Source organism: Hyaena hyaena, unplaced genomic scaffold (genome assembly GCF_003009895.1).
Source record: "Hyaena hyaena isolate Hyena2069 unplaced genomic scaffold, ASM300989v1 scaffold_414, whole genome shotgun sequence".
Lineage (NCBI taxonomy): Eukaryota > Metazoa > Chordata > Mammalia > Carnivora > Hyaenidae > Hyaena > Hyaena hyaena.
The window spans coordinates 142,701-167,669 of NW_024081044.1; the positions used below are offsets into that span (position 1 = coordinate 142,701).

Genomic DNA, 24,969 nt, shown 5'->3' on the forward strand with positions numbered 1-24,969 from the left:
TGAACAAGCCGGTAGAGTAACCACCACTACATAGTATGTGCTCACTAAGTGTAAACTACTGTGAGTAGCGGTAGTATTAACATGCCAACATGGGTATCATGAAAGTTGTTTCCTTTCAACGATGAAATCACTTGTAACTGAATTTGTATCCAATCATCGATTCCAAATTATTCCTTTTGAGCTTGAAATTCTAAGCTCCTCGAGCAATTTCTTTTCCCTTTTCTCATACAGCCTTGCTTAAAATGTGACACCCGGAGCCTCGTACATAATACGTGATTTCAGGGGACGCCTGGGTGGACCAGTCAGTTGAGGGTCCGGCTTCACCTCAGGTCACGATCTCATGGTTCATGAGATCGAGCCCCACATCAGGCTCTCTGCTGTCAGCACAGAGCCCGCTGCAGAAATCTGTCCTCCTCTCTCTGCCCTCCCCCCACGCGCTCTCTCTCTCTCTCTCTCTCTGCTTCTCCCCCACTTTCACTCTCTCTCAAAAATAAACATTAACAAAAATTTGTTTTAATATGTGACTTTACATTCGGTTTACATCGTGGGCTCTGAAGTGTATTTTGTGAAAACACGTAACTTTTAAACTCTGTGAAAGCACCCGCTTTGCCTTCTCCTTTCACCACCTCAATAGCATTTTCAGCCAATGTTTGACGGGTGGAAATTACCCAGGAAACATGGCCGCTAGCCACAGGTTGCTTGTCCCATACCAGTTGAACAAGAACTGAGGCTATGTGAGTGATAACTGTTTCCTTGAAAATGGGAAACAAATTAGAAAGCATGTATTGAGCACCTACTCTGTGTTAGTGACTTTACCAGACAGCAGAGAGAAAAAAGTCACAGAGAAAGTAAAATTGATATTTCAAGGATGCCCTCCTCGATTTTACACCGTTTTTCTTCAGACTATCCAATGGCCTACAGTAGGCCAACAGATTAGCCGCGTCTGATCTTTCTGAACATGTTTGGGGATGGAAGGGCTACAGATTTATGAGATTTCATCTTATAGTAATAATCACATGGATAGAAAAATGATAAAGCCCCATATAAGCACTAAGTCTTCCTCTTGACCCAAGTATCAGCCTCTTCTCTCAGACTAGTAAAGTCTCATTTTTATTTCCTCCCTTTACCTTCCATTTCTCCAGATGGCGCAAAAGCCAGTTGGGAAAAATCAAAAATAAGAGAAAAGATTCTCAAACTGGGTAAACGGTTCCCACGGTATTTGGGCGGTAGGGTTTCCAACACACATTCAGTGAGGTGTGTGAAGAGCATGGATCCTAAATCCCCCGCTCAATGAATTTTTATATATGTATAAACTCAGGTAACCAAGGAATCTAGGTATAAAACGTTTCGGAGCTTCCCCCAGAAAGTTCCCTCTACATCTTCCTAGCTGATAACCCTCAAAGGTAACCACTATTCTGATTTCTCTCACCAGGGATTAATTTTTCTTGTTCTTAAACATTTCCAAATAGTCTGAAATCGACCATACATGTGGTAATGGTGCTACCCAGAGAGAGATGGCAAATATCTGCTTCCCGCGGCATGGAGGCCATCAGGCTCAGCTGTGGAGAACCTTCTCTCCTCTCTTGTAAGCTGAGCATCGATCGGCTGGTCATTCCATGTCTATCACCAAACCAGTAACCCGCGGGGCCAAGAAACAGGCTCTGGGCTCTTTACTGGCAAAGCCTGTGGTCTTTCTACTAAATCACTCACTTGGTTTTTTTTTTGTTTTTTTTTAATGTTTATTTTTTTGGGGGGGGTGGGGGGGAGCTACAGAGAGAGAAAGGGAGACACAGGCTCCAGGCTCCAAGCTGTCAGCCCAGAGCCCAATGTGGGGCTCAAACTCACGAACTGTGAGATCAGGATCTGAGCCAAAGTCCGACGCTTAACTGACTGAGCCGCCCAGATGCCCCGATCGCTCTCTTGAGTCACCAGAGTGGATGCAAAGAAAACAGCTTGGATGGAGTGCTTGCTGGGTGCCTGGCAACACATGTTGCCAGGTCGAGATGGTCCTCGAACGTGAGCTGTAGTGGCATTATTTGTAAATGAAACCCGAGGGACGCATTGGGCAGCGGACACTGTGGGCTGAGGGATGTGGGTTGGGAGCCTCTCCTAAATCTGGAAGGACAGCCTCAGACCAGCCGCCTAGTAACTCCCCACGAGAGCCAGGCACCGCGCTGTCTGCCTTCAGCGTAGAGAGTGCAGGGCTGTAGTGACTTTCAGAGGTAGTGACTTTGACCTTGTGTCGGTGGGAGGGAAGCTGCTCATGGAGACCTGAGAGCATCTGCTCCAGCATGAATTCACATAGACTCAGCCAGTACATCGAAGGCTCATCACCCGGCGCAGTGCCAGGCTTCAAGGAAGTCACACCCAGCAGGCTGCTCCTGATCTCTGCCTTCAAGGAACTTCCAGAAAACGGGAAAGTGATGTCATTGTCAGTTCCAAAAAGCCGTGTGATTTAGGAAGACTCTGATCTCTGGCTTCCACTCTGGATGTAGAAACCCAGTAGGTGCCGCTGCCAACACGGCAACAGGAAAAGGCTGAATCGTTTGCAAAAACCTAGCTTCCTTGAACCCGGCAGAGAGCCTTGGTCACGGGCAACCCAGTCGCCTGAAATCTGAGACCGGGGCCCTGGCTCACCTGCACGGGGTGAGGACGGTGTCACCAGACTAGAGGGGAGATTTCTGCTGGAATTTTTTTAATGTCTTGCTTTTTTTTTTTTTTTAATTTATTTTTACTTTTTGAGAGAGAAAGCGTGAGCAGGAGAGGGGCAGAGGGGGGAGGGGGGTCAGAGGCTCCAAAGCAGGCTCCGCACGGACAGCACAGAGCCCGATGTGGGGCTCCAACTCACAAACTGAGATCAAGACCTGAGCCAAAGGCAGATGCTTAAACAACTGAGCCACCCAGGAGTCCCTCTGCTAGAATTTTTAACCGATTGCTAAAGGCCAGGTGTGGGCTGGTGTGACGGTGGAGAATCCGGAAGCATCAGCCACAAGGGGACTTCTCACCCACCCGCAGGGTCTTCGGGGACCACCAGGCGGTCATGAGAAAGGCAGGGGGCAGGGCCAGAGATGGAGGGAAGCCCTCCCCCCAACCAGATCCACAAGTTCATGGTCTATCATCCCCAAGTTACCACGACAACATTTTTGCCAATGGTTCTCATATCACATAACCACGTTTGCCTTTTCCTAACGTCTGGCAGTTTCCTCACATTTCCAGCCCCTTTACAGCTGCTGCCTTACTGCCAGGTTCCAAAGTCAACGCCACATTCTGAATGTCGGCTACAGCAGCCCCCTGTTCCCGATGCTAACTTCTGTGCCTGTTACCTTATGTGCTCATAATTCTGTGAGTCAGCCAGCGGAGCTGAACTCAGCCGGGAAGTTAGTTCTTCGGATGGTCTCACCTGGGAGACTGCAGTCATCTGATGGCTTGCCGGACGGTCCAAGATGGCCTCACTCACGTGCCCGGTGGGTGATGTCAGCTGTCAGCAAGATCAGCCCAGGTGTCTTCCCATTTAGCTCTTAAGACTCTAACCATAACCAAAAGAGGGCAAACCCTAGTGTGTGCTTCCCAAGCGTCTGCTCCTGCCGTGTTTGATAATGTTCCATTGGCCAAAGAAAGTCGCACAATCAAGTGCATCTTCAAGGGGTAGAGACATAAACCCCACCTCTCGATGCAAGGAGCAACAAAGTCAGCCTTGAAAAGAGATGCACGTTGAGAAATAGGAGGAATTATTGTGGCCACCATCTACTACATCATCATTCACACACACACACACACCAGTGAAAATTACAACACAAGAAACCACTCACACACCCAGGAACATGGCTAACATCAAACTAACAGTAGCATGCATTATCAGGAAGTGAAGCAAATGAAACCTTTCATGATATTGGAGGCATACATTGTTTCAACCACTTTGGAGACCTGTTGGCAGCATCTGCCGAAACTCAAGGTCAGCCTGTGTGAGGACCCACCGATTGCACTCCAGGCTTGCCCCTGGGAGAAGTCAGGACATTGGTTCAAAGGAAGGCCTGCACCACAACAGCCACAGAAGCTTTATTCCTAACAGTAAAGAATTCAAATGTCCATAAACAGAATGGAATGTTGGAGCTCTGGGATCAAGAGAATATTGCACTGCAATGTTTAAAGATAAATTTCACAGGCTCTGTATTAAGGGAAACACCAGCCATGAGTGTTTGGCATAGTGTGTGGTTCTATATCTATGAACAGGAAAAACAAATCTATGGTGACAAGTCAGAATACTTGTTACCTCTGAATGGGGCTTATTTCCTTTTACTTTTTTTTAATGTTTATTTATTTTTGAGACAGAGTGTGAGCAGGAGAGGGGCAAAGAGGGAGGGAGACACAGAATCTGAAGCAGGCTCCAGGCTCCAAGCTGTCAGCACAGAGCCCCACACAGGGCTCTAACTCATGAACCACGAGATCATGACCTGAGCTGAAGTTGGACACTTAACCCACTGAGCCACCCATGTGCTCCTGGATGGGGTTTATTGACTGGGACTGGAGTAGGGCCCAAGAGTACCATCTGGTACTCTTAACAGCTCTTCAGGTAAACAGATCAAAGACGGATACACTGGTGTCCCCGCCCCCCCCCCATCACCCCATTCACATTCTGAAGCCTTATTCCCACTCTGGGTGGTATAAGGAGGTGGGGGCTTCAGGAGGTGAGTAGGTCAGAAGGATGGAGCCCTTAGGAATGGGACTAGTGTCCTTATAAAAGACACCCCACGGAGTCCCTTGCTGTCTCTCGGCCACGTGAGGACACAGGACGAAGACAGCCATGTACGAACCACCCTCCCCAGACACCATATCTGCCCGCATTCTGATCTCGGACTCAAGCCTCCAGAACTACGAGAAGAAAGTTCTGCTGTTCATAAGCCGCCCAGCCTATGGTAGTTTTGTTATGCAGCCCGAACAGACGAAGACAGAGACCAAAACCTATAAACGTGTAGATTTTGAAACCCGGATAATATGCTCTATCTAGGGGACACATGCAGAATACAATATATTGGTTTCAACGACACAGGAAGCATTTATGAACACTGAGCACACGCTCAGCCGTAATAAACGCATCCCTTCCCGCCCCGGCCCCCTCCCCAAAATAGCAATGTCCTGTGCCACTAAGAAGTGCATCTTTCCCGCAAAACAGGACATTCAGAAACACGGAGTGCAGGGCAGCCGCACACAGATACCAGCGGGGGAGCGGCTGTGATTTCGCGGCTCTCCTCTGCCTGCAGCCTCTACCGTGGCCGTCGGGCGGCTCCGCGAGCCCGGGGCATCGGGTCTGTTTGCACACAGGGGCGGATTCGACAGGCGACTAGCAGGATGTGCCAGATTGAGAACACAACAGGTGCCTAATGTTCAATAATAGAAAGACCACGTTTTCTGCTCACAGTGTCAGTAAATTAAAAACAGACAACAAAAGGGCAACTAAAAAACAAACAAAACCCACACCCATACACATGCAGGAACTTTCCAGAACGACAGAAATGTTGTGTACCTTGAAAGGCGTGTTGGTTACACACACGTACGGGCGCGTCTGAGTCCTCCAGCCGTACACCTAAGGTTTATGCGTTTCGCTCTGAGTAATCAGACCTCTGGAAAAATATACCCAGGTCCCGGGATTTTAAAATCTAATTACAGATACCTCACGGGCCAAAGAATCAGTGATAACAGAAACGAAGACAATACTTAGATTTCAACCAAAAGGAAAATATTATCCATCGAAACGTGTGACGTGACCCAGACAAGTACCACGAGAGACCGTTTTAGCCTGGAACGTTTACAGTCGCAGGAACCTCGGAGGGCGCCCGGCTGGCCCGGTCGGCTGGGCGTCCGACTCTCGGTTTCGGCTCAAGGCACGACCCCAGGGGTGTGGGGCCGAGTCCCGCACCCGAGCGTGGAGCCTGCTTGGGACTCTCGCCCTCCCTCTGCCCCTCCCCCGCTCTCACACGTGCACTCTCTCTAATAATTAAACAATAAAATAAAATAAATAAAACTACAAGTCGAGCGTTAATCAGCAAGGGGCCCGGCGCGCGGCGGGGACACCGGCAGCGGCAGGTGAACCCTCCTGTGCACGCTGAGCGAGGAGCTGTGCCTGAAGGCCTTGTCACACTGGCTGCACGCGTAGGGCCTCCCTGCCGCGTGCGTCCTCACGTGCACGACGAGGTGCGAGGACTGCCCGAAGGCGCGCCCGCACTCCCGGCACGCGTGCGGCTTCTCGCCCGTGTGCGTCCGGGCGTGCTTCCTGAGGGAGGAGGGCTCGCGGAAGGCGCGCCCGCACTCCCGGCACGCGTACGGCTTCTCGCCGGTGTGCGTCCGCATGTGGCTCTTGAGCGTCGACAGGCGGCTCAGCACCTGGCCGCACGTGGCGCACGCGTAAAGCTTCTCGCCGGTGTGCGTCCTCCGGTGCACGCTCAGGTGCGTGCTCGTGCGGAAGGGCTTCCCGCACTGCTGACACTCGTACGGCTTCTCCCGCGTGTGCGTCCGCAGGTGCGTCTTCAGCGACGAGTGCTCCCGGAAGGCTTTGCCGCACTGCGCGCAGCCGAAGGGCCTCTCCCCGCTGTGCGTCCTCGCGTGGCTGCGCAGAGACGACGGCTGCGTGAACGCCTTCCCGCAGTCCCGGCACTCGTAGGGCTTCTCGCCCGAGTGGTTTCTCTGGTGCAGGATCAGGTTGAAGTTCCTCGTGAAGGTCTTCCCGCACTGGGCGCACGCGAAGGGCTTCTCGCCCGTGTGCGTCCTCAGGTGGCGCCGCAGGTTCGAGGAGTACTTGAAGGCGCGGCGACACTCCGGGCATGCGAAGCCCTTCTCGGCGCTGTGAGTCCGCTCGTGCCGGACCAGGTCCGAGCTGTACCTGAAGGCCTTCTCACACTGGCCACACGCGAAGGCTTTGTCCCCACGGCGGGCTTTCGCGGGCACCGTGAGGCGGGCGGGCTGGAAGAAGGGCTTGGCGCCCTCTTGGCAAGCACGGGGGTCGCCTCCGGCGGGAGGCCCCTGGTACTGGAAAAGGGGTCCGAGGCCGGCAAGGGGTCTTCCGGGTGCGCCGCATTTATAGAGTGTTGGTGCCGTGTGAGGCTGCTCCTGTGGATGGAGGTAGACACGAAGACCTGAGGCTTTAGGACGCTGACAGCCGTTCTCCCCCGGGGGGGTGGGGGGCTGCGCAGCGGAGGCGCATTCCTACAGCTGAAGCTTCTACCCTTCTAGTGCGTCTGGACCATTTCCACCCCGAGCCCCTTCGAGGGGATGCCCTCCACAGCGCACCGCCGTCGTCGTTACTTCCGTGAGCCTCTTAGAGGCAGAGTTTTGCCGAGTTAAGGGCAAATTAAGTCTTAAACTCTTGGTATCTGTTCGTTTATGAACGCGGTTGCTTGCGGGAACTCTGTGAAGACACATGCCTTGACCTACATGTAGCGTTTCCCCAATTCATGACCTTCACCGACCCTCTTCCAAGATACTGTGTTCGCCTGGGTGAGCACCACTCACCTTGAATCCATCTCCGTCTCTCTCTCTGGCCTCTTGAGCTGCTTTCCTTCCTTCCCCCCACTCCTTCCCTCCCTCCTTCCCTCCCTCCTTACTTCTTCCCTCCCTCCCTCCCTTCCTTCCTTCATTTCTTTAAGATTTACTTATTTAAGCAATCTCTACGCCCAACATGAGGCTCGAACTCACCACCCAGACCAAGCGTTGGACGCTCCTCCGCCTGGGCCAGCCAGGCAGCCCTGCTGTTTCTAACCTGCAGCGACCCCGGGCTCGTCCTACGAGGGGACCGGGACGGCTCCCGGGGCGCCTTACCCTTTTCATGCCAACAGATGGAATCCCTCCAAAAATCTCTTGGTTAGGAATTGAATCTTGGGGTGGAGGCTGCGGTTCTGAAATGAACAAGGAAGGAAAACGGTAAGTGCACAGAGAAGGAAGCTGTAGTACCAGGGCAGCCAGGACAATAAGCAGGGCCAGCGGGGAGGTTTTTTTTTTTTTAATACTGGTTCTAACTACGGGAAGGCAGTGGGGAGAGGAGGGCTGTATCAGAGTGCCCAGGAAATGCTGAGGCGTCTGGCTCTGTAAGCAGTTACGTAACCATGGCAACGAGGAATGGAAATGCCAGATAAGTTACTGGGAAAGGAGCCTGTGAAGGTGGAGGCCGAAACTGAAAGTGTCAGCAAGAACATATGGTGGGGAGGCACCGGATCAAACGTGCACACGCTACGTCCACGGAAAACACACACAGGAGCAAATAGACACGCGGAGGCGACCAGTGCGAGGGGGGGAGGGACAGACCGCCCTGTGAAACCAAAGGCAGGTATTCGAGATAAAAAGGAAAGGGGGTGGAGTCCAGCAGAGCGGCTCCGTCAAGGCCACTGAGAGTGTCTGCCCTCCTGACAGATGTGCACACCTCACGCTCGTCTTGGGATCAGCGCTGGCGCTCGCCTGGTCCGCGTGCCGCTCACCTGGACAGTTTTCCGGGAAGACTCTTCTCTCCGTGGGCCGCCGCCCTTCTCCTTGCTCCCAATGGGAAAGCCAGCTGGGTGTGCCTAGCTGACCGCCTGCTCGTGGGAAAATATGCAGGGTGTGAGCCGGGCCTGCCATTAAACCGGGGCTGATATCCTGACATCTTTGGGGGACATGGGAGACGGGAAGAGCAAAATGAGCACCCCTACATTCTGACGGGCACGGCCAAGCTCTTCCACTAAGGGGCCAAAGTGCAAGCTCCGTCACTGGTCCCAAAGGACCGTGGGGTTCTCCGGTCCCCAAAAGCCAGGGCCTGACTGAGAGACGCACTTGAAAAGCCCAGCCGCTTTTAACCATGGAGAAACAGAGAGCAGCAGAGAGACTTCCATTTCCACAGGGAAGCCGCTAGACCATAAGCCCCATGAGAGCAGGATTTGTCTGTTTTTTCACCTCTCGATTTCCCAAACCAGCACAATTCTGGGAACCCGCAGGGGCCGTGGGGGTGTGTAGATGAAGCCGCGGGGCTGGCCTTACCCACGGAGGCCAGGTTCCTATAGTTCTCCAGCATCACATCTCTGTACAGGCTTCTCTGGGCGGAGTCTAGAAACATCCATTCTTCTGGGGTGAACAACACAGTCACATCCTCGAAGGTGACTGGTTCCTGAAACACACGCCCGTCCCGGCTCAGCCAGGGGCCACCCCCACCGGTACCCAAGAAGCTGGCGAGGGCCCAGCCTGGGGAAGGAAGACGGCGCAGAGGATTCTTACTCGGGGCCCTGTGGCCTCTCGGAGTTCAGCCCCTGGCTCAGGCCCCAGAACCAGAACTCTCCTCCATCTATTCATTGGTCCCTGAGGGACGGTATCCAGAGGTGTGGCATCGAAGGACTTAGCCGTTAGCCTCCAGCCAGGAAGCCACGGCCGTTTTATCCCCTTCAGGCTCCCTTGGGCCCAGAGGCCTAAAATGCGTGGCGAATGGCCACTATCTACCCTGGAAAGCTGTGAGGACCGGCTGACCAGGACAGCTCACAGCCTCACTCAGCAGAACCCGGCACACCCCAGCAAGGGACAGTCTGAATGAAGCAGGGGGATCACTGCATGTGTCCCCCCCCCCGCCACTATAAGAGGCCCAGGGCCTAGAAGCCTGGATATCAGCCCTGTAGGGTCGGGAGCCTCCGGGCCAAGGGAAGCAGATAAGGGCCTCAGCAACAGGCATCTCCTACTCACCTGTGGACAGCGGCCCGGTATCCCAGGAACCACAGACTCCTCCTCCGTGCGCCCCTTCTGCACCCAGCCAGGGTCCCCGGCAAGCAGAGCTAAGGAGAGGGAGGCCGGGAGGCCCAGTGAGCACACCCGCAGGGCCCAGGGCTGCCCGCCCCAGCCGTGAGTGACCACAGGTGCACACACGCACGTACGACACACACACTTGTGTGCTTAGGCGCATGTGTGCACACACCAGCACACACACGTGCATGCATTCACACACACACAGACACATATACACAAACACAAAACATACACAGACAGACAAGTACACACCGCAGAAATGGACACATGGACACATGCAAACGCGCACAAATACGCACGTGTTTCTTACATCCCAAATCTCTGGAGTTACAGACTCAATGCGCCAACAGGCTCTGGAGTTTTGGGGGCCCCCCCACCGCCCCTTGAGTCAGCCCTGGGTCCGTATTTCCTCCCTAGCTGCTCAGCTCCACTCTGCGGGGCCGGCGGCACCCAGGACTCAGCACCAGCAGGGGCCAGAGAAGCGGCCACCACCCCACGCGTCTCCCCTGGAGAAGGAAGCCTCACCCCTTCCTGCCTTCAAACTGACCACACCCCTCCATCCAAACGAGCAGCACCTCTTCGCTCTGGCACCACTTTGCTTTGGCTGCGTTAAGGGTGAGCAAGTGACCTCCCCGACCAGCCCCGTCTCCCTGCACGCCCACCTCCCCCCACCGCGGGACCTCTCCCCTTGGGAACTAATCCTGAACTGAAAAATTATGCATATCACGCAAAGAAAGAAAATTACTTGCATCTAATAATTTAAAAAAAAAAAAAAACCTGACCCACGTCCAGTCTCTGAGCCCGTGTATTCCCTCCCTGGAGCTGTTGTAACCAAGCACCCCACGAACTGAGAGGCTTAAAACCGCAGATGCACCTTCCGTCTCAGCTCTGGAGGCCAAAAGCCCGAGACAAAGGTGTCGGCAGGGCCGTGCTCCCTCCGAGACTCTGGGCAGAGTCCCTCCTCGCCTCCTCCTGGCTTCTGGCGGTGACTGTCCCGAGTCCTGGGTGCTCCCTGGCCTGCAGCTGCGTCCGTCCCATCTGTGCGTCTGTCACATGGATGTCCTCTCCCCCGCGTGTCCCTGTCTCCACCTGCTGTTTTTCTCTTGTTAAGAGGACGCCCGTCACATTGGGCCCCTGCATCACGACCCCATCTTACCCTGCAGCTGCACAGACCCTGTTTCCAGGTAAGGTCCCAGTCCCGGTCACGGGTACTGGTCAGGACTTCAGTGTATCTGGGGGGCAGGAGGGGGCACAGTTTAAGCCACAACAGTCTGCTTCCCCTTCCACACTGTTTCTGTCCCCCCACCGTGGGCAGCCAGTCCTCTGTCCAGGTCCAGGCCCCTAGGCTGACTCTCTCCCCTGAAGTCCACACCACCAGCTCGTGTCCCCACTCATCTGTCCTGGGGACTCCATGAGCTGGGGGGAGGGGGGTGCTGCCCCTCACCCCCAGCCCCACAGCCAGAGGACTGCCATCAGGCCTTGAACTTGCCCTGCTGGGTTTGGAGCTTGCTTGGGACCCATGATCCCTTCTTTCTCTCCCCTCGGGACAGGGAACGAGGACCCTGTGTGTGTCCCACAGCATTCTGGGAGCACAGGACCTGTCTTCTCAGTTCACAGGTTCACAGATGAAGAACTCTGTCCCTGGGATGGACCACACCCGAGTCTCACTCATGCCTCATCTGAATGATTCATATGAGGACACAAGGGCTTTCCGAGCTGAGAAGATTTGGGACTTGGAGTTGATGCTGAAAGGGGTAAAAACTCTGGGGGTGTCGAGATCATCTGAGTGTACTTAGTATGTCGGGGGGACATGAATTTGGTCGTGGGGGGGCAGAAATCAGACCATTATGGGTTAAATTGTGTCCCCCCCCAAGGATTGTGAAGTCATAACCTCCCCAGCGCCTCAAAAGTGTGACCTTATTTGGAAACAGGGTCTTTGCAGGTGTGATCAGCTAAGGTGAAGTCACAGTGGAGTTGGGTGGGTCCCAACCCAACAGGACTGGTGTCCTAAGAAGGGGGGGAAGGCAGAAGCAGGGACACGAGGGGAGAAGGCCATGTGACCATGCAGGCGGAGACCGGAGCCATCTCTTCAGGCCCAGGGACCGGCAGCCGCCACTGGATGCCAGGAAGGAGCCTCCCTACAGCCTCGCAGGCGGCACAGCCTCGCAGGCGGCACAGCCCCGCCTGCACCCTGATTCTGGCCTCCAGAACCCTGAGAATTTCTGTTGTCTCATTCCCACCCTGCCCCCACACCCTGCTCCAAAAAGAATGTGCTCACCGCCTGATTCTCAAAGCCTGTTCTACCGGCACCCCTGATCTCAGGAAGTGGCATCCATGCCTCAGACAGGAAGTCTCACCCCTCCCTGATGCTCTCCAGACCCCAAAAATTAATCCAAAAAAAAAAAGAAAATCAGTGATGCCATCTCTACAGAGAGCACCCACCCCACTCCCTTTCCTCCTACTCCTGGCCCCGCTGCGGCTCGTGGCACATCAGCTGTCCCTTCTGAGCCCACTGAGAGGTCACTCCCTCAGAGCGCCTCCCCGTCCCCAGCGTCCCCCACTTCTCTCTAGAAGGGCCTTCCCCCTTTCCTCACAGCCCTCACCTACTTGTAATCACACAGTTATTTGCTCCCTTGGGTATGAGTTTTCTGCCACCCTCGTGGGACTGGAAGCTTCTGAAAGAAGAAGCCTGGGCCCCCTCTCCTTTCACCCCCCCAGGTCCCCAGTGCTCGGCTCATGAACACTCTGGACTGTCTGGTAAACGAAAGCATACGGGACTCACCAAATCGTCTCAACCCAACCTCCTGCACAGGCCTTAAACCACTGCACAATCCCTACTGTGTAGACAAGAGCTAACACCATGGGCCCGACTGGTGGCCCTTGGGAACATGGACCTCGAGAGGGTTCCGAGCACCTTAACTGGTAAGAAGGGCTTAAACTGCTTCCGCGAACGCTGTGGTTCATGCTGACCCCCTGCCGTCCCTTCGGGGTCCTGGGACACGCGGACCGGAGCCAGGTGCACTTCAGAGGCAGCGTCAGAGTGGGCCGGTGTGACCAGCCCCGAGGGAAAACCCACGCACTGAGCCTCTACTGAGCTTCCCTGGGAGACGTCGCCTCCCATGTGTGGTCAGGGCTTGCTGCAGGGGGTATTAAGCACATCCTGGGTGACTCCTCTGAGAGGCCTCTGGAAGCCCAGGCCTGGACCCCTCCAGACTTCCCCCCGTGCACCACCAGACTCAGCCCTGCGCCCCTTCGCTGTGATAAATCACCGCGAGGAGCATGGCCGCAGGCCAAGGCCTAGGAGGCCTGGCAAATGGCCACAACTGGGCATGGTCCCTGGGACCCCACCACACAGGCCAGGATTCATACTTCCAGGCCTGAAAGTTCCAGAGCCCAACCCTCTCCAGTCAGCTTGCACCACGCTCCCTCCCCTTCCCTCCGCTCCCTCCACACAGCCTTTGGTGGGCCCCTGGGCACATCCGCCTCTGTGCCCCCCAAGGAATTTCCAGATGCCATTCCTAGGCCTGAAGTCCTCCCTGCGAACCTTCTCCAAATAGCCCAACGTCTGGCCAGGCTCAATGATACAGTAATCATTTATCAGGGTCTCAGCCCACACTCGTCCCCCCTGTGACACACAGCAGGCTGGTATCTTGGTCAGCTCTGCTGCATAACAAATACCACAGATGGGGGTGGGGGAGAGGGGCTTAAACAGTAGAAATTTATTTTCTGGGGCACCTGGGTGGCTCAGTCACATAAGCATCCTACTCTTGATTTCGGCTCTGGTCACAATCTCAAAGTTCATGAGTTTGAGCCCTGCATTGGGCTCCACAATGACAGTGCTTGGAATTCTCTCTCTTTCTCTCTCTCTCTGTCTCTTTCTCTCTCTCCTGCCCCTCCTATGCATTCTCTCAAATAAATAAACTTAAAAAAACACTCACTTCCTCACAGTTCTGGAGGTGGGTGCCAGTGTGGTTGGGTGCTGGTGAGAGCAATCCTCTTGGCTTGTATACAACTGTCTTCTCACTGTGTCCTCACACAGCAGAGAATGCTCTGGTGTCTCTCCCTCTTCTTACAAAGACACCAGCTATGGGATTAGAGCTCAACCTTTATGACCTCAACGAATCTTGACCACCTCCTTAAAGGCCCAGTCTCCACCACTGTCACATGGGAGGGTAGGACTTCAGCATATGATCTCGGGGGGTCAGAGGCAGGGACCAGCCACAGCTTCAGGAGACGTTTTTGGCTGTCATGACTAGGACCTTTTATGGGCTTGTATCCCTCCAAAAATGCATAAGATTAACACCCAGTACCCCAGAATATAACCGTATTTGGACATGAGGTCTTGAGAGGTAAGCAAACTAAAATGAGGTCAGTTGGGTGGGTCCTTGGAAGAAAAGAAAACCTCAACACAGACACAAAGAAAGAGAAAACACAAGAAGACAACCACCTACAAGCCAAGGACTGATGCCCGGAACAGCTCACAGCCCTCAGATCTCAGACTTCTGGCTTCCAGAACCATGAGAAAACAAAGGTTTGTTCTCTGAGCCGCTCAGGCTGTGGTACTTTGCTATGGTGGCCCCGGCCAGCTAACTCAGGACGTGCTACCGCCATCTAGTGGGTGGAGGCCCCACAATACGCAGAATGGCCACACCACAGAGAATGAACTGGCCCTAAGTTGCGCAGCTGAGAACCTACCGTCTGACTTCAAATTTCCTGAAACTCCTTCCTGCCCTCAAGATAAAGTCCTTGTGTTACATGCTTCCATCATATCCCGGTCTTCACTGAAAAATTTGACCCCACGGGCCGACTGAGCTCAGGGGTCAATATTTTGTTTGAGACTGTCTCCCAGGGCCCATCTCACCACAGGGTGACCGACTAGAGCACTTCAAGAGTACTTTGAGAGCTTGGAGTGTTCCAAGTACTTCAAGAATATTTCAAGAGCACAGGGTACTCTGAGTACCTTAAGAGTACTTCAAGGCAGAGCTGGCCCAGGAAGCTTACCAAAACTACACAGAAGAGCAACACTTAAGAATCACTTCCTGTCAATGACATAACACAATTTCCAAATGCAAGACTAGATGCTATTGTTCATAAACAAAGTTTATTATTCCCATTAGAAGGCAACATGCAAGGAAACAAATGCCTTGAAATTAAAGCTAAGATATTATCTGTCCTCCAGAATTAATGAGTTAATTCTCCCCCTCCCCACTTCTCAGGACATGTGCCTTGTCTCAATCCCATTTTTTATAAACTCAGTTAAAAAATGGTCCGTTGATAGTAAATCCGACTGTCAATTCAGCATCAACATAGTTGCGGAGTGAAGAATTTAACCTTGCCCAGAAAGAGGTCTGGACTTAGCCATAGCTTAAAGGAGGCTCCTTTTTCTTCAAAGAAAGATTAAAGGCCAAAAAAACAAAAACAAACAAACAAAAAAAACGCAGAAAGAATCCCAGCCCACAATCCTGAGGGAGTGCCTTTCCCCCTGAATACATAAAGAATGGGGACCTGACTTTATGTACCTTCCTTACAGGGCAGGGAAATACCTACTGTCGGAGGAAGTGAAGGCGGGAGACGCACATTCCCAGACAGCACACCACACAGCACAGGAGGGTAGAGGCCCCTGGGCCACGGGCTCTGCCCAGCGCTCACTCACCAGAACCTATGGCCATCCTCAGCTCAGGGAGACTCAGCGCAGGCACCGGCATGCCAACCCTCTGAATGTGCACAGCCTCCTTCAGCGCCTAGACAGTGACAAGGACAGATTAGGGTCACACAGTCAATGGAGTCTGCTCGCCGCCCTTCGGCCTGACGGAATCTGCAAGACTGACCCTGCTCGGGGCCACACAATGATAAAATTGGGACATGCCCGATTTGGCTTGTCCAGATCAATCCCATTCATGAGGACAAACCTCATCCCTGGGATAGAATTTCAACTTCAGAATGGAAAGGAGAGGGGGCCAGGGTTGGGGGTGTGGCCTCATCAGCAGGGGAAATGCTGGGGCAAAGAAGGGTGTGGGTGACCAGCAAGCTGGGGGGTTGTGGGGGGACATGGAGGTAGACCCGTGTACACGCGGAACAGTTACTAAGTTATTCCCAGAAGGCAGTCCTGTTGTGAGCGAAAGGATGTGAACTCTCCGCGGGTGTCTGCTCTGCCTGGCATTTCGAAGGGATGTCTCTGGACTCTGTGTCCATGGTGGGGCCCAGTGGAAACAGGGGCCTGTAGGGAGCAGTTCCAGGGGCCCCAGAGAACTAACAGCAGCTCGGGGCAGGGTGGTGGCAGTGGGGACAGCAGGAGCAGTCAGAGGTAAGTTATATTTGGCGGGGAGGGGACGCTCAGGACTTAGTGGTGGATGGGAAGAAAATGTGGCGGGTCCCTCAGGACAAGCAATGGGCCTGGGCAGGTGGGGGCAGCCCTTCTCCCCGGGGGGGGGGGGGACTCAAAGGACACTTAAAGTGTCCTTCTCCGATCCTCTCCACTTTAGAATAGAAACACAGGACCCTGGGCCAAGAGCTCAGTCACCAGCAGGGGCTCACTCCCCAGCCCTGGGATCACACGGTCACTCATTCTTATAGCTTTCGCGGCCACGGACAGGGTGGGAGTGAGAATGGAAGGAACAGAGGAGGAAAGGCTGGGCCAGGGGAGGCAGGGCCAAGGCCCTGGGTGCTAGTTCTTCCCGGAGGCCTGCTCTGGGCCGCCACCACCCTGGGGCGAGAGGAACGTTAGGGCCCATTCAGTAGTTCCTACGGGAGCTAAGCCTGGGCCTCCGGCCCGTGCCCAGTTCCCAAGAGTTGGTCCTAGATCCCTCCCTCTCCCCCTGCCACCCCATTTGCAGAAGTCTCAAACCCCAAGCCTCCCTGGCTGGGGCTGGGCCCTCCCAGCAAACCCCCTCCCCGGCTTACTGTACATCCAGGAGACCAAGGCGACACCCGGAGAGCTGGCCTGTCCTCCGGAATCGAAGGTGTCTCTCTGTCTCCAACTGTGGGCGTGATGTGCATCCCCAGGTCCAGCCGCGGCCCCTAGGAAAAGGCACGGAAGGGACTGAGCAGGACAGAGGTGGCACTGAGGCCCTTCTGGGCCTGAGAGACCCTCAATCTGGGGGGAATGCCATCAGAAGTCAGGCATGTGGGTCTGGAAGCTTCAGATCTGGTGACAGCCCCTACTCCACGGTGGGCGCCGGCCAGCAAGGGTCTCAAGGGCCAATCACACCCCAGGCACAGAGGTGGACCCAACCCTCTCTGGTTCTGGGGGGAGGGGGGGCCTGGTGGCAGGTCAGGCCAGGGGCCCTCAGAGGCACTGCAACACGCTTCCTTCAAGGAAGGTGGGGAGCCCTTCGTTCTGAATAGGCACGTTGTTCTGTGTTTTCTTAGTCTGTGTTGGTCTGTTTGACATCCATCAATCACAGGGTCAAACTGCGGGCCACTGTCAGTTACGTCCGCCCTGCCACCCAGGGCCTGTCCCTGAACCCTGCCCTTGTCCAACGCTCACAGCAGCCAACGTTCCTGTGCCCTGAAATAGCATGGAGGAGACACGGCGTGGGGGAGGCTGGGGCGGCAGAAAGACTGAGCCCGGAGACACCCCTTCCTCGGCCTCTTCCGGGGACTCCTCCGAGAGCAGTGTCCAGCTCTCTCCCCTGGCCTCTCTCGCCATGAAGGGGAGGCCACAGGGCCTTGATCTGTCCCTGGGCACCGGCGCTTATTCTCATATGACAGGGAGGCTTCAAAGCTGCCGCAGGGGCCTTGGTCGTTGGGACACAGCCCACTGATGCCCGGAAGGATGAACCCAACAGTCAGCATCTTCGCCCACATGACAGGTTGTGTGAGTCCCAGGCGGCAGGTGCCAGCGGCCAGGATGCGGCAACCTGTGCGGTTAGGCCTGGGCTGGACCCCCAGCCCCTAACGCAGCCGCACCACTCGTGGGCTGTGTCTTCATGATGAACCACTCGATTTCTCCACATGTGCGTCCGTGTGGCCCTCCTCTCCCCGCTCAGGACGCTCTGGGACTGACCGCCTGCTTCCTGGGGCTCCATGAAACAGAAGCCCCTCCTCACCCACAATCGGTGCTTGCTTCTGAGCTGCAGGTGGAGCTCTGTGGAAGGTGCTGGAGCCCCACACTGGGAGGAAAGGGCCCACAGAAACGGGGAAGGACAGCTGCGGGCCATCCTCGCTCCCTCCCTCGCAGGGTCCATCTGCTCGTCGAGACGGGGGGCAGTAAGGGCTCGGAGCATCTGCATTCATGTACTCGCTGCACAAGCATTAACCGAGGGCTCTGTAACGATGCACAGGATGCTCTGCGTGGCGGTACTGCAACAATCCCATCAGGTGAGGCCGCTGCAATCCAGCAGCTCCAGTGAGATATTTCTAGAGATTTTCAGGGCCTCGAAAGCAAACGGGCCCTTTCCCAAGCAGCTGCTGGAGGGTATTCTCCTCCGAAACAAGAATGTGAACCAGCGGTGAGGAGGACATGGGCAGCAAGGAGTGGGTCCGATGCAAGCCACGCAGGGCTGAGGGTTTCAGCTGCCCTGCAGCCCACATTGGGCTGTGCAGGGTTGAGGCTGTGCATGCTTGGAGCAAAAGAATGAAATGGGTCTCCATCACCCAGGCCAAGCCACTCCCTCCCCAGAGCCAGCATCTCTGACACTCTGAGAGGGACACCAGCCACTACGGAGGTGGAGGGGACTCAGGCTGAGGGAGCCCAGAGATCTCACTGACTCTGGCACAAACAGGCCCAGCCTTGGGGAGGGGCGGGGAGGAGACTGGGCTCTGTTTGTCCTTCTATCCAAACCCGAACCCTAACCTTTGAAATCCCCAAGGGTTTGGGAACCCAAACCTTGAAAACTCATATAGTTTGGGGAGGCAGGAACTCAGGGCCAAAGTTGGGGTGGCCACCCCCCCCCCACGTGTGCTCCCTGGGGCACTGGGATGCGCAGCGGCTCTGAGGGCTTTTCCCCGATTTGACAAGGGTTTATTTCCAGTGTGAGATCTCGACTTGGGGTGTGATCCACGACAGCGCTCCCGCATCCTTCATAGTCAGGGTGGCGGTCCCCTAGGGTCATCGTGTCCAGTCCAGTTCAGGGCTCCTCCTGAAGCCGTTTCGGCTGCGGCTGGACCAGCGCTCTGGACACAGGTTGCTCCCGGCAACAGGTGAGCCAGGACGGAAACCTTGCCGACACCCGCGCAGAGCCCGGGGCTGCGCCCCTCCCCGCCAGGGCACGTTTCCGGAGTGTTCCGAGGTGGCCCCTGCTCAGGCGGCCTGAAGGTCCGGGGACAGGGCGGGCTCTCTCCCACTCCGGCCGGCCCTCCGCGGGGCTTCTCCACCAGGCAGAAGCTTCCCAGGACCGCGGAGGGTCAAAGCGCACTGCGCGCAATCGACGTGTGACTCGTGCTGACGGAAATGCTGACTCGGGGCACCCTCCTGGGAAGAAAGGGTTTCGAGGGACAGGAGGGGCTTGCCCAAATTCAGGAGGCACGGGCACCCCCGTCGCACCGCGGGGGCGTGTCCGTGAGGAAGTGCGCCCATGGCCCCGGGGCTCCGGTGTGCATTCGCAACTCACGTCCCCCTCACCTTCTCCCAGGAGAGGGAGCAAGGACGACCCCATGAGTCTTACCATTTGCAAACCCGGGGACGACTTTCCCGCCACAGTGTCCTGCACAGGACGAGGCGCTCTGGGTTTAAGTGGAGGGTCCCAGTCTAAAAGGAATTGGGGGGAGAAAAGTTACGTTCTTTCAGAAACATAGAGGGGTATGAAATTGACCAAATATGTATTTATGTATTTATTTACTGTTTTAAAACACTCTTTCTGAAGTATTGACTCTCAACTTGGGACAACACTGAAACGGGAGAAGGCATCAGTGAGCAAAGGGAGACTCTGAGGGGCGCAGCTGTGTCAGGAACTTGGCAGTGATGGGGGGGGCAGGGCGGCGGAGAGGACAGGCTAGTTCCCATGGAAACGGAGACGGATGTCGCCCGTCAGACAGTGTCATCAGAGAAACAAGCAAGAAGCAATTAGACAAAGAACACACAGAGAGATGTTCAATTTAAAGAGGAACTGGAGGGGCGCCTGGGGGGTTCGGTCAATTAAGCTTCCGCCCCTCGACTTTGGCTCCGCCCCTCGACTTTGGCTCCGCCCCTCGACTTTGGCTCCGCCCCTCGACTTTGGCTCAGGTCCTAATCTCACAGTCGTGGGACGGAGCCCTATGGCTCCGTGCGGCAGTGTGGGGCCTCCTGGGGACTGTCTCTCTCCCTCTCTCTGCCCCTCCCCTACTCATGCGTGCTCTCTCTCAAAATAAATAAAAATAAACTTTAAAAAGAAGAAGGACCAGCCTGATGCCAGCCTTACCCCTGGGGGCCAGAGTCCGGCACTCGTCCAGGATCACGAATCGACACAGGTTCCTCCGCGCGCCGGCCAGCAACGCCCACTGCTGGCTGAGCGGCAGCGCCGCATCCTCAAGGGTGACGGACTCCTAAATCGACACCCACATTCTGGCTCAGCCAAAACCACCTGCGGGGCAGCCGGTTACCGCCGGGGGAGGGAGCCCATTCACAACACTCTCTCCGCCGCAGGGCTCCGCAAAGCCGGCCTGCCTCCTGCCTTTTACAAATAAAGTTTTATCGGCACGCAGCCGTGCCCCATTTGCTCAGCCATCCCTGAGGCTCATTTTGTGCTGTGCCCTCGACGACGAGTAGTGGCTGTGACAGGGACAGGGATCCTACGGCCAACCGAGCAGATGGTACTCCCTTTCTTCTCACATTTGGACAAACGACAAAGTATAAGCTTTGGCTCTTGGTCACTTCACACCGCCAATGACGGCACAGCCTATTTCTGGGCTCTAGAGAGAGTTCTTCCTAAATTCTTGATTTAAGGCACCAAAACTTTGGGATCGATCACTTCATTTTGGTGAAATCCCTACCCTCCCAAGACTTACGTAAGCATCGTGTAATCCTTTGAGGCCTTGTTAACACAGGACTCCCACTGCATCTGAGAAGCCCAATGGCCTTTTCACAGCATGGTCAGCTAGAGCGCTCGGTGACGGTGGGAATGTTCTCGGCCTGCACTTTCCAGAAGCCAGCAGCATGTGTAGCGACTGAGCACTGGAGAAACGGGACTCAGGCCACTAAGAAACCGAGTCTCTCATTTCACGGAATTGTAATTTATTGAAATGCATGCAGACACGTGTGGTTTGGGTAAGTGTCAAAAGGGCCACCCCCACCGGGGCTCTGCTGCTACGGATTCTAAATGAGCCTCGTGCAGGGTGCCTGGGTGGCCCCGGCGGTTAAGCGTCCGACTTCAGCTCAGGTCATGATCTCGCGGTTCGTGAGTTCGAGCCCCACGTGGGCTCTGTGCTGACAGCTCAGAGCCTGAAGCCTGCTTCGGATCCTGTGCCTCCCTCTCTCTCTGCCCCACCCCTGCTCATGCTCTCTCTCTGTCTCTCAAAAAATGAATAAACATTAAAAAAAATTTTTTTTAATGAGCCTCATTCTACAGCCCCAGGGTCACTGGGGGGACCCTTCCTCCCAAGCCACTCGCTCCAGAGGCCAGGCACTGCAAGAAGCCACCAGGTCCCCCGGGGCAAGGCAGAGGGGCTCCACGCTTCCCCTCCCCTTTCTTCCTCAGCTGGGGGCGGGGAGAAAGGGGACAGGGCCCAGAGGACAGAATCATCCCTTCCCCCCCCCCCCCCCCCCCCCCCCCCCCCCCGCGCAATGATTCCAACTCTCCCAGCCCCCTCACCATAACACCAGAGCCAGGATTTAAGGTCTCATGAGGCGTCCTCCCTGCAATAAAAGAAACCAAGGTAAGGAAAAGGGGTGAGGGTGGAGCAGAGCACTGAACAGGGGTTTGGCCCAGGTAGGGAAGCCCAGTGAAAACCCTTACACGGAGTCTTTCCCAATAAGCAACATACTGTGCCCAGATCCACCTTCCAGACCACAGTCCCTCATCGTTTCTGCTGGTTCCTCTCATCTAATAAAAACGATTAGGGGCGCCTGGGCAGCTCAGTTGGTTAAACATCCAACCCTTGACTTCGGCTCAGGTCACGATCTCACGATGAGATCGAGTCCCGCTTCGGGCGCTCTGCACTGACAGTGCGGAGCCTGCTTGGGATTTTCTCTCTGCTCCTCCCCTGCTTGCGCTCATCCTCTCTCTCTCAAAACAAATAAATAAATAAACATTTTTTTAAAAAAGGATTGTTTCTCCTCTCACATTCCCTTGAAAGATCTCTAACAGCCTCTAACTTTCTTCCACTGCTGTGATCAGGTTGTGATTTTTAATTTATTTGTTTGGGTAACTCTGCATCTCCCTCTCCAACTGTATGGGACATTCCTGAAGTACGAACCTGGGTCCACTTTCCTTCGGGGCTCCAAACCCTGCCCCTGGGTATACTAAGTACTGTATGTATCAGGGGTTGGCAAACCTTTCCTAAAAACGGCCAGATAGTAAATATCTAAAGATCTGTGAGCCAAATGGCCTCTCAACCAACCTTTGGAACTGTGGCCATAAGGCGAAAACAGCCGTAGACAGCGCATCAACAAACGCATTCCGGTAACACATGTTTTCTGGAAACCAGCATTGGGACAGATTTGCCAGTTTTTGCCGTGAAACAGATGTGACGTGACACATCAACCACATTCCCTCAACCCCGCCTCCTGCATGCCTCTCAAACACGCCAGCTTTGCCAATCCATAGTCATCACAAGGCCCCAGCTGCCGGCCTAAGTCCTCAATTTATCCAAGCTCCTACACATTTGGACTTTGCATTCATTCTGGTCCATCCCAAACTCCAGGCTCAATCCTGGAGCAGGTGTTTTGTCTAAATCACAAACAAAATCATGTCACACCTCTCCCCCTACTTAAAACTGATTCAAGCGTTTCCCGATGACCTTAGAACAAGGTCCGAAGTTGAGGGGCGCCTGGGTGGCTCAGTCGGTTAAGCGTCCGACTTCAGCTCAGGTCCTGATCTCACGGTCTGTGAGTGTGAGCCCTGCGTTGAGCTCTGTGCTAACAGCTCAGAGCCTGGAGCCTGCTTTGGATTCTGTGTCTCCCTCTCGCTCTGCCCCTCCCCCACTCGAACTCTGTCTCTCAGAAATAAATACACATCAAAGAAAAAGTTTATGGCAAAGTTGACTATGGCCTTCAAGGCCTGCTCTCCTCTCCAACATGGCTCAACCGTTCCACACTGTGCTTCCTCTACTTTAGCTGTCCCTGTCTTTCTTTTTTTTCAGCTCCTGGAACACACCAGGCTGTGTCCTGCCTACAGAACTGTGTATCTGGAATGATCTCTCAAATCTCCTCCCCACACCTACTCGACAGCCTGACCCTTGTTTAACTACACGCAGCTAGCTCTTTGGGGGGAATTCAAACATTTGTCCCTTGTAAGTTATTTTTCCTGACCTCCTCCCCAAATTCTCCCTTCCTGTTTCCATAGCACCCAGGTCATGATTCATTTAAAGTAGAATATAACCTTCACAGGGGCAAGTGCTGTATCTATTTCAGTTACTTCGTTTCTCCCGGTTCACAGAGGGCCCCTCAATGGAAACGTGCCCAAGAATCCGCATTCCCCAAGAAGACAGCCTAGCTAGCCTAAGAAGGCCCGCACCTGCACAGACACACAAAATAACAGTATAACACCACAAAATCCAATATAAAAGGGACTTAAAACGCCCATCCATATCACATAAAGCAACACATGTGTTCAGATGTCTTTTTAAAAGGGTAAGGCCGGACCTGTGCTCTTTTTTGAAAACAAACACCTCTCGTATAAAATTGAAATCTGATGTCTAATTTTCTTCCAGAATTCATTTTTTTCCCCTCACGTCTCAAAAGTTAGTTTTAACCCTAAAAGTTTGAAAAACACCGCCCCCCCCCCCCCGCCCTCCCGCCTACCGCCAAGTCCATTTCAGTTCTCTGTACTAGCAAAACTGTCATCTTTTTCCAGGAGTCCCATATGTTTTTTAAGCCTTGTGCTGATTCACTCACAGGCTTGGGGCAACGCGGGAGGGAGGTGCTGTGAAAAGAACTGAATAATCTTATTTTTCCTTGATGGTAAGACTTGTGACATAACTGGGGAAGTTTTCTTAGGGCATCCTCCTCTCGCAGTGAATGCTCACAGGCAAACTGAAAGCTTTTTTCAATGGAAAAATGCAAGCAAGAAGGGAAGGAAGGGAGGGAGGGGAAGGGGAAGGAAGGGGAAGGAAAAGACAGGAAGGGCAGAAAAGGAAAGGGAAGAGGAAGAGGAAAGGAAAATGGAAGGAAAACTAAGTTAACAAGCCCTAAGCTAAGTAACTGCAAAGCGTCAGTCAGCAAACCCAAAAATCTCTCTCATCTAATCCATCCCTTGATAGAGGGTATATTCCATTGTTTACATTCGCTTCACAAGTCGCTCCCCAACCTGCACGTGCAGACTCAGACCTCACTTTCAAGCGGCAGCGCTAGATGACGGTGAAACGTCATAGGAAAGGAAACGTGAATTACTAATAAGCAGCTCGCTTGCATAAGGGAGATCGGGGGGGGGGGGGGGGGGGGGGGGGGGGGGGGGGGGGGGGGGGCTACAAATCCCGGAGGGCGGCCGAAGGCTGGGCCGCCTGGTGGCATCACATTCCTAAGCGGCGGGACCTGACGGTACTCGGCGATTTCCCTTTCGACGGATGGGGCGACAGTCCTGTCCAGGACGCGGGGTACCTGGGCGCAAGGGGCCGAGCCGGGGGATCGGGGACGACGGCTGCGAGGCCGAGCTGTGCGGGACCCCATCCCTGCCCCGGGGCGGCCGCTGGGAGCAGGCACGGCGGCAGGAACTGCGGTCCTAGGCCCTTCGGCCCCTCCCCGCGCCCGCAGGGCCCTCCCCGCCTTCCCGAGGGGCCGGCCGCACCTGCAGATCGGCCGGAGACACTCCCACCGCAGCGCACTGCGCGGCCCACGGCACCCGACGCCGCAGCCGCGCACTTCCGCTTCCGGACGCCAGGGGCGGAAGTGGCCGGCACTCCGGCTCCCGGTGCCAGAGGTACTTCAGGCAGCGAGAGAAATGTTGACTCCTTCTTCATCCAGCCTCGGAGAACAAGTCCTAGTTTCCTTCCCCGCGGGGTGAGGTTAGGCTCTGGGATGGGGTCGGATTGGACCCGGAGACGGGACGTAGAGGTGGGGCCTTTGCCGGACGGACAGGGCCTGGGGGCGTGGCTTCGGTGGTGGGCGGGTCCTGGGCGGGTCCTGGGCGGGTCCTGGGCGGGTCCTGGGCT

At 54.9% G+C, this 24,969-nt stretch overlaps 1 protein-coding gene across 2 annotated transcripts; it reads right to left on the reverse strand.

The window, feature by feature from the left end:
• Nucleotides 1-4,561: 4,561 nt before the first annotated feature.
• On the reverse strand, nucleotides 4,562-24,870 carry ZNF333 (zinc finger protein 333). Of its 2 annotated transcripts, none has more exons than XM_039252346.1 (11): nucleotides 24,606-24,870; nucleotides 21,474-21,517; nucleotides 20,085-20,208; nucleotides 19,353-19,435; nucleotides 16,648-16,764; nucleotides 15,401-15,488; nucleotides 9,688-9,776; nucleotides 8,998-9,124; nucleotides 8,463-8,558; nucleotides 7,810-7,886; nucleotides 4,562-7,101 (listed from the first exon to the last, which is right to left on the reverse strand). In XM_039252346.1, exons 1-11 carry the CDS (start codon nucleotides 24,775-24,777, stop codon nucleotides 6,034-6,036), a joined length of 2,085 nt encoding a protein of 694 aa, XP_039108277.1. In that variant the 5' UTR covers nucleotides 24,778-24,870; the 3' UTR covers nucleotides 4,562-6,033. The 2 variants fall into 2 exon arrangements, with proteins under 2 accessions (XP_039108277.1, XP_039108278.1); XM_039252347.1 differs by lacking the exon at nucleotides 24,606-24,870 and adding an exon at nucleotides 24,419-24,584.
• Between the last annotated feature and the right edge of the window lie 99 nt (nucleotides 24,871-24,969).

Coding starts and splice junctions, on each gene's coding strand:
- ZNF333 (XM_039252346.1), bottom strand. CDS start 24,777: ATGAAGAAGGAGTCAACATTTCTCTCGCTGCCTGAAGTACCTCTGGCA. Junction 20,209..21,473: donor ATCCTGGCTCTGGTGTTATG/GTGAGGGGGCTG, acceptor GTGTCGATTTAG/GAGTCCGTCACCCTTGAGGA. Junction 7,102..7,809: donor CATCTGTTGGCATGAAAAGG/GTAAGGCGCCCC, acceptor CTCCATCCACAG/GAGCAGCCTCACACGGCACC.